General features: G+C 41.3%; 2 protein-coding genes across 3 annotated transcripts; one reads left to right on the forward strand and one right to left on the reverse strand.

Moving 5' to 3' along the window:
• Positions 1–749: 749 nt before the first annotated feature.
• On the reverse strand, positions 750–7099 carry idh3b (isocitrate dehydrogenase (NAD(+)) 3 non-catalytic subunit beta). 2 transcript variants are annotated; one of them, XM_086118396.1, is made up of 11 exons: positions 7017–7099; positions 6291–6464; positions 5934–6054; positions 5790–5850; positions 5564–5696; positions 4971–5104; positions 4741–4843; positions 4426–4572; positions 4161–4255; positions 3352–3412; positions 750–1184 (listed from the first exon to the last, which is right to left on the reverse strand). In XM_086118396.1, exons 1-11 carry the CDS (start codon positions 7056–7058, stop codon positions 1107–1109), a joined length of 1149 nt encoding a protein of 382 aa, XP_085974522.1. In that variant the 5' UTR covers positions 7059–7099; the 3' UTR covers positions 750–1106. The 2 variants fall into 2 exon arrangements, with proteins under 2 accessions (XP_085974522.1, XP_085974521.1); XM_086118395.1 differs by lacking the exon at positions 750–1184 and adding an exon at positions 1576–2570.
• A 1414-nt stretch (positions 7100–8513) lies between these two features.
• Positions 8514–16288, forward strand: wdr1 (WD repeat domain 1). The gene is made up of 15 exons (XM_086118494.1): positions 8514–8655; positions 9860–9981; positions 10454–10544; positions 10671–10818; positions 11621–11801; positions 12106–12183; positions 12318–12398; positions 12839–13072; positions 13141–13228; positions 13500–13656; positions 14177–14264; positions 14405–14515; positions 14956–15129; positions 15229–15373; positions 15527–16288. Exons 1-15 carry the CDS (start codon positions 8640–8642, stop codon positions 15631–15633), a joined length of 1821 nt encoding a protein of 606 aa, XP_085974620.1. The 5' UTR covers positions 8514–8639; the 3' UTR covers positions 15634–16288.
• The last annotated feature ends 534 nt before the right edge of the window (positions 16289–16822 follow it).

Consider the following 16822-nt stretch of genomic DNA (forward strand, 5'->3'; position numbering starts at 1 on the left):
ATAATAATAATAATAATACATTTTATTTATAAGCGCCTTTCAAGACACCCATATACGGTTCCCATGAAAAACTGGAGTTCAACAAAGTATGAAAAGTTATTAAAGGGAAAAAATTCCTTGAATATGCAAACTCGCAGATGTGGAACTGCAAATAAGCATTGTCTGTTGTTTTGAATTGTAATATCACCATTCCCTACTAGATTGCAAGCATTGTCTGTTGTTTTGAATTGTAATATCACCATTGAATTGTAATATCACCATTCCCTACTAGATTGCAGACAGAGCCCAGTTGCACTCCCATTGGGTTTTACGTTGGTCCAGAACACGAGGAGGGCTGACAATTCTTTTGCTGATGTGGAATGCGATGCAGGACAAACACATCATCTCAATAAAATGACAGTCTTAAGTGAGTTTTTTTTTGTGAGAAAAAAATGACAAAACGAGTTCTTGCACTTAATATTGTTTTGCTGTTCAGCAATTTTGTGATGGCCTTGAATGGTCATTTTTATTCAAGAGTCCCTCGTAATATAGAAAAAAAATGTATACTGTTGGGTTAGGATAGTGGATCGTTTATACATGCATTGAGAGATTTTTTTTCAGAAAAATGCAATATATTAAAAGCACGTATTTTGCACATATGCATGTATTTTGTCCCTATCTAAAATAGCATTTCTGTCATATATCTGGTGAGGTCAAGTGGCTGCAAAGTGTGTGCTTCCTCTAACAGTGAATACACAAAGATTCTGACAGTTTGTCACATCACACCCATTTTATTTTTCGTATCTCATTATAAACAAAGAGGCAATATAATTTAATAGTTAAGATAATACATAATCTGAAATGTTAAAGAACATTTACCACTGCTGTGCACACTCGTGACATTCAAGTAGGAATGACTGTAAGAAATGCCTAAAATACTTCATGCAAAACAACAACAACAACAATAATAAGACTTTTGGGATACTGCAGTTGTCTGTTTCAAGATCTAATCAGTGACAACGATGTTAAGTGTGAGCGGGTCCAGTGGAGAGAGGAGGTCCACAGGAAGCAAATGAATAAGCCCGTGTCTGTCTGTGCAGCTGACAGAGCTGCAAATGATTGAATGATTAAGCAGCCAGGTTAGCGATGACAGCTCGGGTGAACTCGTCACTCGTGGCGTAACCACCAAGGTCTCCGGTGCGCACCTGTTGCAAACATAAGGACAGTGCATTACTGTATGTAAGCACAGCTGCAGCGGCACATGTCTACATGCGGTATGAAGGCCAGCATGCTCGAGAGCATTTAAAAACAACGCCACAGAACACAGTAAAAGTTAGTTGTGTCAAATGCTATTCAGTTTAGTCTTACACTCTCTCTCATATTCCCGCCCAAAACACAAATTCACAAGGAGCAACTGGATATCGGTGTCCTCCTGATATAAACCCACCAGACAGTCCATGTACAACAGCACAAACCAGTGTGATCAAGTACAAGAGTTATCCGTTCATTAACCGGAACGCTTCACCATACTTATGGTAGCACAGACAACAGCATTTATGTTTTTCTCAATAAACTCGATGTACTGTACATCAAATGTTGCATCATGTGAGTTTATTTACAGTTCAGCAGTACAATTGCTTGTCCTAAAAACCCAACACTACCAGGATCCAGCAAAAATATTTATTCCAGAACCGACTTATCTGAATTTACAATTAACGGAATCATATTTGCATACACGTAAAATGGCCGTTTAAAAAATGGCCTTAACAACCTGCCCTGGGAAATAAAATTGGTTCCATTCACCTAGGTGCCAAAAATATGCCGTTTTCAGCAGACAAGAAACAATACAGCTCACATACGAATTTATTCACCAATAGTGGAGATGGTCTGCTCTGGTCCATTGGTGATTTTAAAGCTTAACAAGCACATATAACAACAACAAGAGCATACCAATTCAAAAGGGTGTGTCTGTAGTTGTCTTTATTTGCTTTACCAAATTGTATAGGTTACACTTTTTAATGAATTACGGTAATAAACATGAATATTCTCAAACGGTATTGAACTCCCCCCCCCCCCCCCACACACTGCCCTCCCCGCCAAAAAAACAACTCCCAGTAGAGCAAAGTAAGACCTGCAAAAGAATCCAAAGTTGAGGAGGTTTAACAAACAGTTTCATTACGTAGAAAAACGTCACACCGCATTGGTGGTTGCCTTGCTGTGAACTTAAACGGATTTCAATCATTTGATAAGTCACAGAACATTAAGCGTTCGCGTAGAGTGGCGGTCCAGCTTTTAATTGTTGAAATGATGCTCTGTTCGTGTATACATTGTTAAGCAGCAGCTCCATGATCATTGTCAGATTCTAGTAACACATTAATAAGATGAGTAAATCTTGCCAACCGTCATGCGGTCAAGGAGACAAGCACCAAATAACATTTCGTGACATATCAATGTCCACATTCAAGAAACATCATGCATAAGTGTACGTAAATGGAAGAACACATCTAAATAGATCGGTATCGCAGGTTTTCCAAAACAGCACGCACAAAGTCTCCCGTGGTACAGTAACCGCCAAGGTCTCGCGTCCGTACCTGGGACATGCAAAGACACACACATACACAACGGTTAGATTTAAATGTCGGGTTCCTGGAGTTACCAGCGCTTTGTGAAGCTCTTCTCGCCTCAGTTAGGGGCAAATGCAATTCCACTTCAAAAGTATCACTGTAGGAAACTATGAATGGAACTGAGCCAAGAACAACAAATAGTACCCGGTACTTCCTACTTTAGCTAATGGAAAAGTATCATTAGCAAGCAAAGCCAAGTTGGTTCCATGCAGTTGTAAAGGAGCATTGGACAACAGGATGGCAAACTTCACTTTCAGCTGATGATCACATTTAAACAGTTGCCATTCCATGCCTCGGATGAACAAGCGTGTCAAAATACAAACACCTTCTGCCAACTCCTTAAGAAAGCGACAAGAGCTGAAAGTCCGAGCATTTTCAAGACGCCATCTGGCAAGCAGACAGTGAGCCGAGACTGAATGTTGGACATGTTGCGGCACATGCCAGTCTGAGTCATTTCAAGAAGAGAAAGAGACCGACTACAAAAGAAATGCAACAAGATCTCCAATACTTTCCCAGTTACAAGAAATTTGTGGGTAAGTAAGTGTTAATGCTGACAGCAGGAATGTGGAACGCAAGCCACATAAACACCGAGCACTGGTTTCAGCTTGTTTCGACAGGTTTTATATATTCACATCCGTCTTTAATGGTTTTAGTGACATCTGTTGTATTAATAGGCGTTAATACATTCTGAGAGGCTGAATGGAGCAGTAGGCCCGCATGAGGCAGAAACCAGCTTGTGCACACTCACCTTCCCTTGTTTGATGACCCTTTTGACAGCATCTGACACCATTTGGGAGTGATAATCCAGACTGCAAAACAAAACAGGTAACAATGACAGGATTGGCGATACATGTGCAGTGCTTCACACAGGATGGACACAGATTTGAGACAGCTCTCCCAAATCAGACCCAGATCATCAAGCGAATTTGATTATTTCACAAGGACGACCTCAGCAGATACAAAATTTAGTTTCTAAAAGGACAGTTTTGGAAAAGCTGAGTTCGATTTCACTGGCAACACCCAGTCCCGGTTACTGCCAAAATTGTTCAATGGAGCAAATTACTTCAGAAGTATCAGTTAGAAAAAGTGAAACATGAGACAAGAGCTGAAAGAAATGTTGTCTCATGATTAAAATTATACATCCATCCAACAATTTTCTGATCCCCTTTATCCTCAAAAGGGTCACAGGGCGTGCTGGAGCCTATCCCAGCTGTCTTCAGGCAGTAGGCGGGGACACCCTAAACCGGTTGCCAGCCAATCGCAGGACACACAGAGACGAACAACCATCTGCGCTCACACTCACAACTAGGGACAATTTAGAGTGTTCAATCAACCTACAATGTATGTTTTTGGAATGTGGGAGGAAACCGGAGTACCCGAAGAAAACCCACGCAAGCCCGGGGAGAACATGCAAACTCCACACAGGAAAGCCGGGCTGGAATCGAACCCTGCACCACTGCACTGTGAGGTCGACGCGCTAACCACATCAATCACGTGTTATTGGAATAGGCTGCCATGAAGTGAATTCTAAACTCATTAAGTCAGAAGTTGACTTACTTGAGGTGCCGGAGCATGTTTGCGGAACTCAGCAGCATGGCTGTGGGGTTGGCAATGTTCCTGCCTACTGCTTGTGCAAAGGGATGGCGGGCACCCTTAAAAGAGAACAAAAAAAATGAGAGGAAAGAAATGTATTCTGGGTACCCGTCACAAAACGTGTCAGACGGGGATACGGGGATTGCTCAACACATACGACAAGGGACCAGTGAGTGAAATCAGCAACAAAATTTGAAGCAAAGAGGAGAAATGGAAGTTAGAAAGATACCGTTTCAAAAACTGCATATTCTGCACTGTAGCTTTCGCCGGGAACAACGCCGGCCCCTCCTACCAGTCCTGCTGCCAAGTTGTCAATAATGTTTCCATACAAGTTGGGCATTACCAGCACATCAAACTGGTAAGGGTTCTGAACCAACTGTATCAGGGGAAACAACGCAACAGCAGAACGTAGCCGAATTAAACAAAGAGAATGAACAAACCAGAAATTTCGAAATGTTTTGGGAATTTCAACCGCTCATGGGCACACCCATGAAAACACATTCAAATTATGACTGAATTGGGGAGGACGAAAATGTATATTTACCTGCATGCAACAGTTATCGATGATTATGTTCTCATATTTGATTTTGGGGTAGAGCTGTGCCACTTCCGCACAGCTCTGCAGAAAAAGGCCATCGCCTAATTTCCTGTTATTGGACAAAGTGATGAGGGCAAGGGTTGTTATGACACAAATAATATCATTCAACCGATGAGTATATGAGGATACGCTTCCATATATGCACAGAGGAAAGGAATTCAATCTGCTTTTCTCACATGATATTGGCCTTGTGAACAGCTGTGACCTTGTTTCGCCCCTTCTTGGTGGCATAATCAAAGGCAAACTTGGCGATGCGCCTTGACTTCTTTCTGGTGATGATTTTCAGACATTCAATCACACCGGTCACACTCTGGAAAAGCAAGAAAATTCCTTGTCTCCAACAACTATAGATCTGAGGTCACCAGCATTTTGTAACCAGAGAGCTACTGCATTTCTTGGGCACTGATTCACGCGAAGGGTTACCAGTTTGATACACACTTAGACGAATTTGTGGAAATTATTCAATGGTAAATTATCCCTTCTTATGATTGCATCCACTAGCTTGTCTGCACTCCTGCTACGGTTTGGTCATCTAAAATCACTGATATGTGGCGCTTTATTATTATGATTTTTTTAGATGACCGACTCACTAGTGAGTTACTTTTACACCAATCTGTTTTTCAGAGGTCCCATTTTGGTGACCCCTGACCTTTAATGCGGCGCACTGAAGTAATAGCATCCCCTCAAAGCAACCCATGTTATTTTTCAACTGCAGCAAGTATTTTTCTGTCCGCTGTCCTTCTTCAACCTAAGGAATCATCAGGTTTACCTCATGCTCCAAGGAGCTGTACTCCCCCTCTGTCTGTTCTCGGATGATCACAAGGTCCAAATTGTTGTGGCGCGTGGTATAGCCCGGCAAGCTATTCACATGAACCACATTGGCAAACAGGTCCAGTTTACGTCTGATGAAAGAGCATCGAGGTGTTTGGTTTTATTTTTTAAGAAAAATAACTGAATCAAAATATAGGAAGACAATGATATAGTCTCAGTTGCACCTCAGTTTCATCTCATATGAAGCCAATTCCCCTTTGTTCTCCATGGGTGTGTGGATCTTTCCTGAACAATCAAAAACATGAAATAATGTTTTTTCTTCCTTTATAACCCAAACTTGAGACTAATTAATCGGTCAGGTGAAATACCTTTAATTGCTACTCTGTTGCTCTTCATAGAGTTCAACACTTGCTCAAGCTTCTCCTCGCTGGCCATGTTCTGTACTTCACTCAAATGAAACACCTCAAATTCCACAGGGACATCGCCTGCCTGTGTTGGGGGCAAATAAGAGAAAAGTGCACAGCAAGTAGTACAGAATTTACATTCGGTTTTAAGAATGAAGTAAAACACAATACAGATCTAGAATTAGTAGCTGTAAAATCTATTCATTTAATATAATTGGACGAAAGGACAACTTTATATAATGTATATGTACTAGAACACATATGAAGACGTTCCCTGACTATCGACAGGTTCCGATTCATTTGAATCATTAGAGAAAGTACTTTGAACACATCCTTGACTGCAGACATCAGCTCAGGTCCAACACCATCTCCTGGAACCATCGTGACCTTAAAGGTTGCATCTGCACGAGCGGGCGGCACTTCGGAACCAGAGCGAACCGCAGATATGCTCAAGGGTCGACAGAAAAGCTGCTGCCACTGTGGGCCACTCAGACCCTGAAGACATTTAAAAAAACACACCGAGGATTGGATGATATCATGCTAAATCCCAAGGATAGACCACAATAATTAGTTTTTTTTCTATGTTAGGTTAATGTGGTAGGCACAATAATGAAATAACAGGCTCAATATAAATGTGTATCCAGAGTAAGCCATGGCTTCCTGAGGGTACATCGTCTTTGTGATCAATTTGACGGCCCACATTTCACACCGACTAAGAGATTATTAGGCAAATAGGGATCAGTCACTGCACAACTTTCTGCATTGTATCGGAAGGCTGATGCCTATTCAAGTTCCCTTTTTACTTTTGGCGATTACTTTATTTAGAAGGACTTGTTAAACCAACGAAGGAATAAGGAAGCCCGAAGGACAGAAATGCTTTCAGAGGAGAGTAGTAACGGGGAAGTGTTAGGACAAATCCGTATGGGACACTAGAAAAAAACTTGATTGATATCAAATATCACAAAAGACACGGTCAGTGGGATATCTTACACTTCGCATTTACTGTTGTGAATAAAAAAATCAGCTTTTAAACATTTGCGCACTCACCTTGAACAATGTTACCAGTCCACTTCTCATGACAGCAGCCATAATCACAGAAACCACTCTCTTCTTCGTGGAGTAGCGGCAGTTATCCTGTGATGGCGCCACCAAGTGGAAAATGTGCGCAGTGACACGGTAAGGATGTACACTGCATTTCTTGTTATTTTGTTTATTTGTTTCGAAGAGGTTTGCTAAGATTAAAAAAAAGTTACACCGTTTCCACCAGGACTTTGGCGTAACACAAAACTAATCAGAAAGCAACGTCAGGGAAATTGTTCGAAACCCGCAACAAAACTTAATTGAAGACAGTGTTTGACAAATTAACATATACTGTACAGCATGTTCAGAAACTAGACACATTGGTACTTGCAGGATATAAAATACTTGAATGAACCTATTGAAGTTTGATTGATGAATAATGTTTGGAGAAAGCAAAATAACATGTCTCGTTGGTCAAAGTTGGTTAGTACAATCTTATACATGCATCCCTGTTAAGCGATGGCTGGATGCCCCTCTTTTTATTATTATATCTTTGCAACGCGATATTATGGAAGCGTGCAGTGTCATCACTTGACATGGTCCCCATCCTAAATAGATCAAGGGATTCCCAGTCCTATTTCAGTCCAATGACAGTGACTGTTGGAATACAGAACGATTTCGCTGTCATTATGTGGAAGAGCAGAACTCAAATAGCAAGCCCTTTTTAGGACAGTATTATATTTGGTCATCCACGCAAGGCGACTAAAATATTGGCCACATAGCCCAGTCTATTTAGACTCCATAAAATATACAGTAAGTGCTATACAGTAAGGGTCAATGAAACAAAATTGGACACCTTTGAGACTCCTTCGATGTCCGCCGTCTCGTTTGCGACCCCGCCACGATTAGTCATGTTCGCAGGCCAACAAATGGCGCCATTTGCGGGGGGTTGGCATGCAGAACAGACTCAAAGCCCAGCTCAACTAACCTAAGAAAGAAAAAAAAAATCAGTGGAAGAAGATAATGCATTCGGTTTGTTCATTCACAACAAGATTAGTTCAGTATTAGCCCCACATGCTCTCCTATGTCCCCTCAAAAAGAAAATGCAAAATATTTGGTCTGCATAGGCGCAGTGATGAACCGGGTGCGTTTTCAATGTTTTCGGTATGCATGTGCGCCTGTGCACCGCTGCAGTGCACCCCTGGTTATAATCCTTTAATAAGTAAAAACTATGGGTACCTGTAGTTATAAATGTAACTGTTGGAGGACTGAAAATCTGCCTGAGGAGTAACTCTATGTTACATTCACTTCTTAATTTATAGCTTTTGTATGTGGCACCACTCCCGGTTTAAAAATAAAAAATCATACTACACAAAATGTTACGAGATGACGAAGTAATTGGTGGGTGGGCTCATTGCTTGGAGCCTGCGAGTTTAATTTCGGGGCAAAATGTTAAGTTAATTGGTGCCTCTTCAGTGGATGACAGTGGCAGCGTGGTATGTGAGTTTACCATATATGGGCAAAGCCAAGCGGCGTGAGGGCGCTACCTGCTTCCGGGTTTGTGTGTCCAGGGAGTGCTTCTCAACCTGCTGGCTCCACTGATTCATTGATTTCAAAGTGCAACTTCAAAGCAAGTGATCAACAGGAACAATGTCGTATGAACTGAGTGAGTATGCATGCTGAGTTGCCTCACAAAAAATGCAACGGATGTCTCTATTTATGTGTTTTTCTTTCCTCAAGCCAGTCAGTCGTTTAGCACAAAGTTAGCTAGCTAGCCTCGCCCTCAGCTGATACGAGGATTTTTGACACATCCTTCCTTGTGAACCAGACACTTATAAAACTCTGGTTGCCTTGTGTGTGTATGATTATTTTAACGGTTAGTTGATCCGGTCAGAAATGTTTCCCGTCTTAGAACGTTTGTGATTTAGCTTGTTGTTTTTGTGAGTTAGCGTGTGTCACGGTGTTGTGTGTTAATGTGATCACGCATTGTTATGACATGCCAGAACTGGCTGGATCTCCCCTCTTCCTCCAGGAAACCCCACCTATTGGTGCTTACTGATTTTAAAGCGCGTTTACTGCATGGTCTTATCTACTGATTTCAGGTGATGAAAAAACAACCCACGCTCCAAAAAAAAAAAAAGCTGGGGAAAAAAACTATAGTCAATGCGGAAGCTGTCGTGCATATTAAGCTGCTCCTACATTTGCTGCTCCACTTGTGATAATGCATATGGCTTCTGTGCTGGTGAACAAACATATAAATGAAATGTGGCTCTGTATTAAGAAAACAAAATGACTGTGATGGTGAGGATGCCGAAGGCAATTAGTATATTTTTCCCAAATGTGCTTGAAGGATGCTCTGCGTATTAAACATCAGTGTTTCAGCAACCTTTTATTGAGACAAGGCACCCATTTTTCATTTGAAACATCTCAAGACAAACCACCAAACTAAAGTGTCACAGTAAGAATGAATACTGAAGTAATTATCATCTCAATTTTATTGGTAAAAATAAGATTGTGAAATCTGGTTGTGTTTAATTAAACTTGAACCTAAACGATCACCTATTCTGATTTTGAATGGTAACAAATTAATTGCACCTAGATTTAATTGTTCTGCCTGTTACTATACGCCACTCACATATATAGCAGAGTAAAGATATACTGTATTTGTTTTTAATGAATCCCATTTTTTTCTGATGAATTAAATTGCATCATTTCCAAAGGCACATTATGTGCAACGGCACTCTGGTTGGGAAACATTGGTCGAGGTGGAATGAGTATAGGAGAAATGAGAATATATGAGTAAAGTAATTTTTTTTTAAATCAAGTTTACTATTTCTCAGACATGAACAATTTTCATCATTTCTTTTTAGGACAAGTGTTTGCCAGTCTCCCGCAGATGGAAAGGGGAGTTGCCAAAGTGATTGGTGGTGATCCCAAAGGCAATAACTTCCTCTACACCAACGGGAAGTGTGTCATCATCCGGAACATCCATGTAATTAATTTTTAAAAAAAACAATTCTAAACGTCAATTTAGAGACATTTTATTTTGTCGTGTATGCACCCACTCCGAATCCAGGAAGTGAAAATGTGGCAACCCGATACTATGCATGCCCAGCCTGAGGAAAAACCTGGTCATGACAGAAACTCGAGGATTTCTAACTAGCTCTGTGACCGAAAAGCAGAACGATACCTCAGAAGTCAACCGCTGTCTCTCATGCTATCTATAAGCCTCCAGCATTAATTATCAGACAGATTTGAAAACACCTGTTCAGGGATTCCAGTGTACTGTCGCCTTAACGTACCGGTACACAATATATATTTTTCTCGGTGTGTAGGCACAATTGCAAGGCTCACTAAAGATTCTAGAAAACAAACCCAAAAACACTGTGAGCTACAAACTTATTTCAGTTTTGCAGATTCAGATCAGCTGATATCTTTTTTTTTTCTCACCTCCCTCTTTGAAGAACCCAGCCATAGCAGACATTTACACCGAACATGCCCATTCAGTTTCTGTGGCAAAGTATGCCCCCAGTGGATTCTACATCGCTTCTGGAGGTAACAAAAAGAGTCCATGTCAGAAAATGTATCACATACTGTCGGTGGACATAATGTATCACCGCAATAAAATCTTTGTGAATTTTTATTATAATTATGAATCTTTTTTTTTTTTTTTTTTTAAAGATGTATCAGGAAAGATCCGCATCTGGGACACCACGCAGAAGGAGCACCTCCTCAAGTATGAGTACACCCCAATATCAGGCAAGGTCAAGGACATCGCGTGGACAGAGGACAGCAAGAGGATTGCTGTGGTTGGGGATGGACGAGAGAAGTGAGCATCTGGCGTTCCGTTTTAGATATCGAAATGAAGCTTGTCACCGACCGTCATCTTCAACTTTGTGCAGGACTTCACAGCAAAATATGACATATGAGCAGTCATGTCTTACTGCTAGTTTTTCCCTATGTGTTGTGTTAAAATAATTTTAACGATTAGACAATTGAATGTGATTGTACACAAATGGCACCAAGAGAGATGAAACCGTCTTAAAGTCATGGGACCCAAATATAAAAGTCGTTTCGTTTGTCATTCAAAAATGATAGATTGAGCAACCCAGTTTTTGCAATTAGAAACGGCAAAGCGCGACAAACCAGTCATTTTTCATGCATGGAAGACCTCACAAAATTATTTGAAGAAACAGATGGGCCTTTTTTTTTGTTGAAGAATTTAATTTGTAGTCTCAATTGTTTGTTAGGGATGTAACAAATGCTGGTTTGAAAGATGTGAGTGCAGAAAGATGTGAGTGCATCTGTACACAAACAAATGAATCAGTGTCAATATAGCTTGAATTGGGTAAAAAAAAAAAAACAATCAAAAAGTTACAAATATGTACACGCTTTGATGGTTCTGATGATTTATTTCATTGACCGGAATAGTTTGGGCTTTGTAGTCATTTTACATGCAAAGCTACAATTATACGTCTTCTCTAGTCCAGGATAAATCTCTTTGAATGGCATATCACAGTTGTTCTTTTAATTTTTATTTCAGGCAGTGATTCTTTCTTGTACCGCCACCGTAAGGGTACGCGCGCCACACTTGAGAATGAGTGCTTTCCGTTTTGTATTTCTTTCTGAAGGTTCGGGGCTGTGTTTCTGTGGGACAGCGGTTCTTCAGTCGGAAGTATTTCCGGCCACTCCAAATTAATCAACAGCGTAGACATTCGTCAAAAACGTCCCTACCGGATGGTCACCGGCGCCGATGACTCCTCTGGCTCTTTTTTTGAGGGGCCTCCTTTCAAATTCAAATTCTCGATACGTGTGAGTAATAATCTTTTTATTTCAGTTGGGGTATTGTTTATTTATTTATTTATTTCACATTCCTTAATAAATTGGATTGAATGATTGCTGAGACTTTTTTTTTCCCCCCAAATTGAAAAGAAAAACAAAAAGACCAACCAAAATACTCCATGTTATCCTGACTTCATGTTTTTGACCATATTGAAGTCTCAAAATTAAAAGGCGGTAGGGGCTGAACCTATAAAATTTATGTACAAAAAAAAATCTGATATTGTTGTTTTAGTGTAATACAAGACAGATTAATATGTTGCTTGCTTGCTGACAGGATCACAGCCAGTTTGTCAACTGTGTTCGTTTCTCTCCTGATGGAAGTCACTTCGCTACAGCCAGTGCTGACGGCCAGGTAAGCCTCGAGGCGATGAGATATTCTCATTACCTGAAGAAAATCGCAACTGACTATTTCAATTAAATGTTCTCAAATAATGTGCGGACATCCGCGTGGCATTTGTCTCCGTGAAATCCATTTCTTTTTGTCAGATTCTCATCTTTGATGGAGGTAACGGTGAGCGTGTCGGCAGCCTGGGAGGAGATAAGGCTCATAAAGGAGGAATATATGCTGTAAGTTTGGCCCCTTACCACTTGAAAAGTGAATTTAGCCTTTGATTAGCACTGTAGCGTTGCTAACACTGACTTTTTGTGGCCGGCTTTTGCGTTGACAAGCGTGTGAAGTATGGTCACGTGAAAGGGTTAAAGACGGTATATTCTTTGGCTTTTGACTCTGCATGAGACTTGATTTTGAGTTTGACTGTTTTTTGTGCTTTCTACTGTTTTGGTTATTAATTTTGTTTGTGGTTGTATGAATTAATTTAGCTCCATCGACAGCACGTTGTACACAGCGATGGTTGTTTTTAAAGTGCCCTGCAAGTACAGTGGAGTTGAGTTGTGGGTAAATCTTGGACTGGTTGGAGAGAGCCACACATCCTCTTGTGAATGAGCTACGCCACTGGGCATGGTTGATTAGTTGAAAAACACCATCCCCGTTCTGTTTTCCTCCCTAGGTAAGCTGGAGCGCAGACAGCTCCCAGTTGATTTCCGCCTCAGGCGACAAGACCGTCAAGCTCTGGGATGTTGGCGCTGGTACCGCAGTCACCACCTTCAACATGGGCAATGAGGTGGCGGATCAGCAGCTGGGCTGTCTGTGGCAGAACGATTACCTCCTCAGCATCTCCCTGACAGGCTACATTAACTACTTGGATAAGAACAATCCTGACCGGCCCACACGCACCATCAAGGTCGGACTCACAGAAATTTTTCAGCCGCCATTCGGCCTAGTTATAGCTTTGACTTGTTCTTCCTACAGGGCCACAGCAAATCCATCCAGTGTGTGACAATTCACAGAAGTGATGGACGACCATACATCTACACGGGGAGTCATGATGGCCACATCAATATCCTTCTCAACCGTTTGCACATTTCAACAGATTTTCCTCTCGCTTATTATGCGTTCCCCTTTAGCTCAACACCATTTTATGCCAATATAAAATGTCATGACACCGAATTGGAAGAAAGTGGAAAATAGATGTCAGGATGCACATTATATTGACATGCAGTGAGTACGACAGTGCGAGGGTTAAAATTTGGCATTTGTGCTAAATAACGAAACAGAAGTTTAGTCAACATACATATTTCTGCCATCATTTCTCTTAACGGGAGTCTCACATTACTGGGATGCAGAAACCGGAGAGAATGATTGCTTCTCAGGAAAGGGCCACAGCAACCAGGTGAGCAAAATGGTTGTCAACGTTGCTGATGAAGTGGTGACATGCAGCATGGATGACACGGCGCGCTACACCAGCATCAACAAGAAGGATTACAGGTAGAGGCCATCCCGTATTTGAGAGACATTTGAAATGAGCATTAATTGCATGTGCGTCTGGAAGCAACTTTGCATTGTTTGTAGATGCTGTCGGTAGGTTTAAACACAGTTCTTGCATTTACGTGCTCCCCCGGTGCAATACCAGTGTCCAATATGATGTCTTTTTTTTTTTTTCTCTCTGTACGAGAATTAAGTGTAATCGCACATCTACTACAGTAGGCGGCAGTGGCACTCTCATTCTCAGTGTGCGCATGGAGCATTAGCTGTAGTCCCCCCCCCCCCCCCCCCCCCTCTGAATTGACCACGTGCGCCCACAAACGGTGTATGAGATAAGAAGTTCAGTGAGTGAAACCTCAAAAGACACAATGGGAAATCCCCCCCACCCCCTTCATTTTCTTTAATGTTATGCAGAGGTTTACATTAAAAAAGAGAGAAATGGTACTACAAACCTAATTCCAATGACGTTGGGCCCTTATGCTAAACATAAATAAAAGCAGCGTACAATGGTGTGTGTTTTCAGTGCCTCTGATGTGGTGAAAATGGCTTCCCAGCCTAAAAGCATCTCAGCCGCTCAAGGGGGCCTAACACTGGTTGTGTGCATTGGGCAGGTAATCAATCTCTTTTCTTTGCTGTCTAAGATTCCTTACTACATAATATAGTGTTAGTCATTAGAATATCATTGAAGGCTCTACATTAACAAATCCCTTAAGCTAGTCTTGAAGCTCATCTGCTGTGTGGGTTTTTCTAGGTTGTCTTACTGAAGAACAAACAAAATGTCTTCACGCTGGACAACCTTGGCTATGAACCTGAAGTTGGAGCTCTCGATCCTGCAGGGAGCACTGCCGCCATTGGGGGAGCAGTAAGTGGAATGTCAAAGCGTAGGGATGTAGTCCTCCTCAATCAGCCGTGATCCAGTTACACAAGAACACGCACCCACCAATTCATCCATCAAAAGAAACTGGAGCATGAAACATACATCCACACAGAAAATTGAAGGCACGAATATTTAAGCATTTAGCTAAGAATTGTATGCAATGAAGTGGGAGTCCTAAAGAACAGACTTGTCAAAGCTGAACCTTTATCCAGCCTGAAGTGACTAAATACGACAGCTGCTGGTAGCTGAGCTATCTCTTGGGACTAAAATGGCCCTTCTGAGCTGCTTGGCATGCCTGCGTCTGGGGAGCAAAACCACCAAAATGTGAACAATCTTCTAACTATGAATATAAAAAAAAAAAATATGAACGCATTTAATTGCTCCTGGTAGATAAGGACTCTTACCCCCATTCTTCTCTTCCGCAGGATGGTACAATTCGTCTGTACTCGGTCCAAGGCAATACTCTGAAGGATGAAGGAAAAACCATACAGGCTCGAGGGGCGATCACTGATATGGCTTACTCTAACAATGGAGCCTATCTGGCTGTCATAGATGACAAGAAAGTGGCTACAGTCTTTTGTGTGACGGATGGCTACTCGGTAAATATCCATCTTTTTTTTTTTAAATAAATCATTTAACATGTTTTATTGCTTAACGCCCTCCTCTGCTTAAAATCTTTCTTTTTTTTTTTATCCAAGCTCAAAAATGAGTTTTATGGACACCACGCCAAACCAGTTACTTTAGCCTGGGCACCTGATAATGAGCACTTTGCAACCGGTGGGATGGACATGATGGTGTTTATCTGGACAGTTGATGATGCAGACAAGCGGCTGAGGCTGCAAGGTAGGCCAAACAGCTTGGTATCCAGACATACATAGTTATTGACTTAAGTCACATAGTCCTCGACCTGGCGCTCACATACGATAAATGCATCATGTCACAAAAAAATAAATAAAAATTCAGAGTATTAATAAACTTGTTTTGTGATATCTGTAGACTGTCACAAGTTGCACCACGTCAGCGGCCTGTCTTGGATTGACGCAAATACTCTGGTCACCACTTCTCATGATGCCAGCGTCAAGCAGTGGACTATTAAATATTGAGACGCATGCTGGAAAAACACCCACGTCCCCAGGGACAAGGACTACTGTAGAGTTCAATCAACCCCCCCAAATCAAAATGGTGTATTTTGCTGTCTGTCAACATCTGAATTTAAAAGGGTTCTGGTATAAAAAACAAACAAACGAATGAAAGAAATAAAAATGAGTAAAATATTTGTCTGTATGCAAATACTGTAAGTGCAACATCCTGAGAGTCTATTTGACATCTCATTATGTGGACACTGCTCACCATTCCATAAATAATGGCAGGAGTTGGGCTGAATGCATCCAAACCTGACGGATGAACCGTAATGTTTGTGTTTGCAGTAATGTGTTAAAAAAAGACATTTTAATCTTTCAGTTCCATGGTTCCATTTCTGAAATGAAAAGGTCTTGGTGTGGTTGCCTGTTGCATTTTCCTTTGAATGGGGATGAAGAGCAGTGGGTGGGTGCATCTTTTTGCTTGCTCGGGTCACTTTTTGCTATTCATAGCATTTCTTGGACTAGGGAGCAATTATAGCAACGGAAAACAAATATACAATCATGGATTTTATGATGGGGTTTTTTTTGGGTCACACTAGTCTCACTGTTTTCATGTCTTGTCTATGCATTTGTTAATAATATTGCCGAAAATAAAACAATTTTGCATTCCCCTGGACCACATGGTCTCTCCTTGTAGCATATCACGTAATCTTAAAAACTTCCACTGACGTTTCCCTGTTTTGTCATTTCTGCTACGGGTACCCAAAATAGACAAGCACGGCGAACGCATTTCCTCAACATGACACCAACAGATGCAACAACAGCCATACACCTACCCCGTCACTTGAGTTACTACGAAAAGTTGTTTGAGATGACATTTTACTTGGACTTCTGCTCAAAAAAAAAACAAAAAAAAAAAAACCAAGTGTCTCATCTCTGGGCCACCATAGTTAGCGTAATTCAAATAGCACGGACTTCAACCTGCAGCCGTTGCATTCTATTAAATAAAATCTCAACAATTGCACCTTAAAGTCCTTTTTGCAGAATAGACAGTCCATATACAATACCGCCTTCTCCCCACCGGCCAGGAACAGGTCCGTTGTCCTCTCTTATTTTTATTTTTTATTTTTATTTTTTTTGGGGCCTTTTCTCAGCAGAAAACAAACACACATACACATATTGCCTTCATCGACATGACTGACGGCTACTT

This window comes from Hippocampus guttulatus, chromosome 8 (genome assembly GCF_054856545.1).
Source record: "Hippocampus guttulatus isolate MCC_2025c chromosome 8, RoL_Hgut_1.0, whole genome shotgun sequence".
Classification (NCBI taxonomy): Eukaryota; Metazoa; Chordata; class Actinopteri; order Syngnathiformes; family Syngnathidae; genus Hippocampus; species Hippocampus guttulatus.

Coding starts and splice junctions, on each gene's coding strand:
- idh3b (XM_086118395.1), bottom strand. CDS start 7,058: ATGGCTGCTGTCATGAGAAGTGGACTGGTAACATTGTTCAAG. Junction 5,851..5,933: donor CAACAGAGTAGCAATTAAAG/GTATTTCACCTG, acceptor TTGATTGTTCAG/GAAAGATCCACACACCCATG. Junction 4,256..4,425: donor AATATGCAGTTTTTGAAACG/GTATCTTTCTAA, acceptor TTCTCTTTTAAG/GGTGCCCGCCATCCCTTTGC.
- wdr1 (XM_086118494.1), top strand. Junction 12,399..12,838: donor ATAAAGGAGGAATATATGCT/GTAAGTTTGGCC, acceptor TTTCCTCCCTAG/GTAAGCTGGAGCGCAGACAG. Junction 14,516..14,955: donor CTGCCGCCATTGGGGGAGCA/GTAAGTGGAATG, acceptor TCTCTTCCGCAG/GATGGTACAATTCGTCTGTA.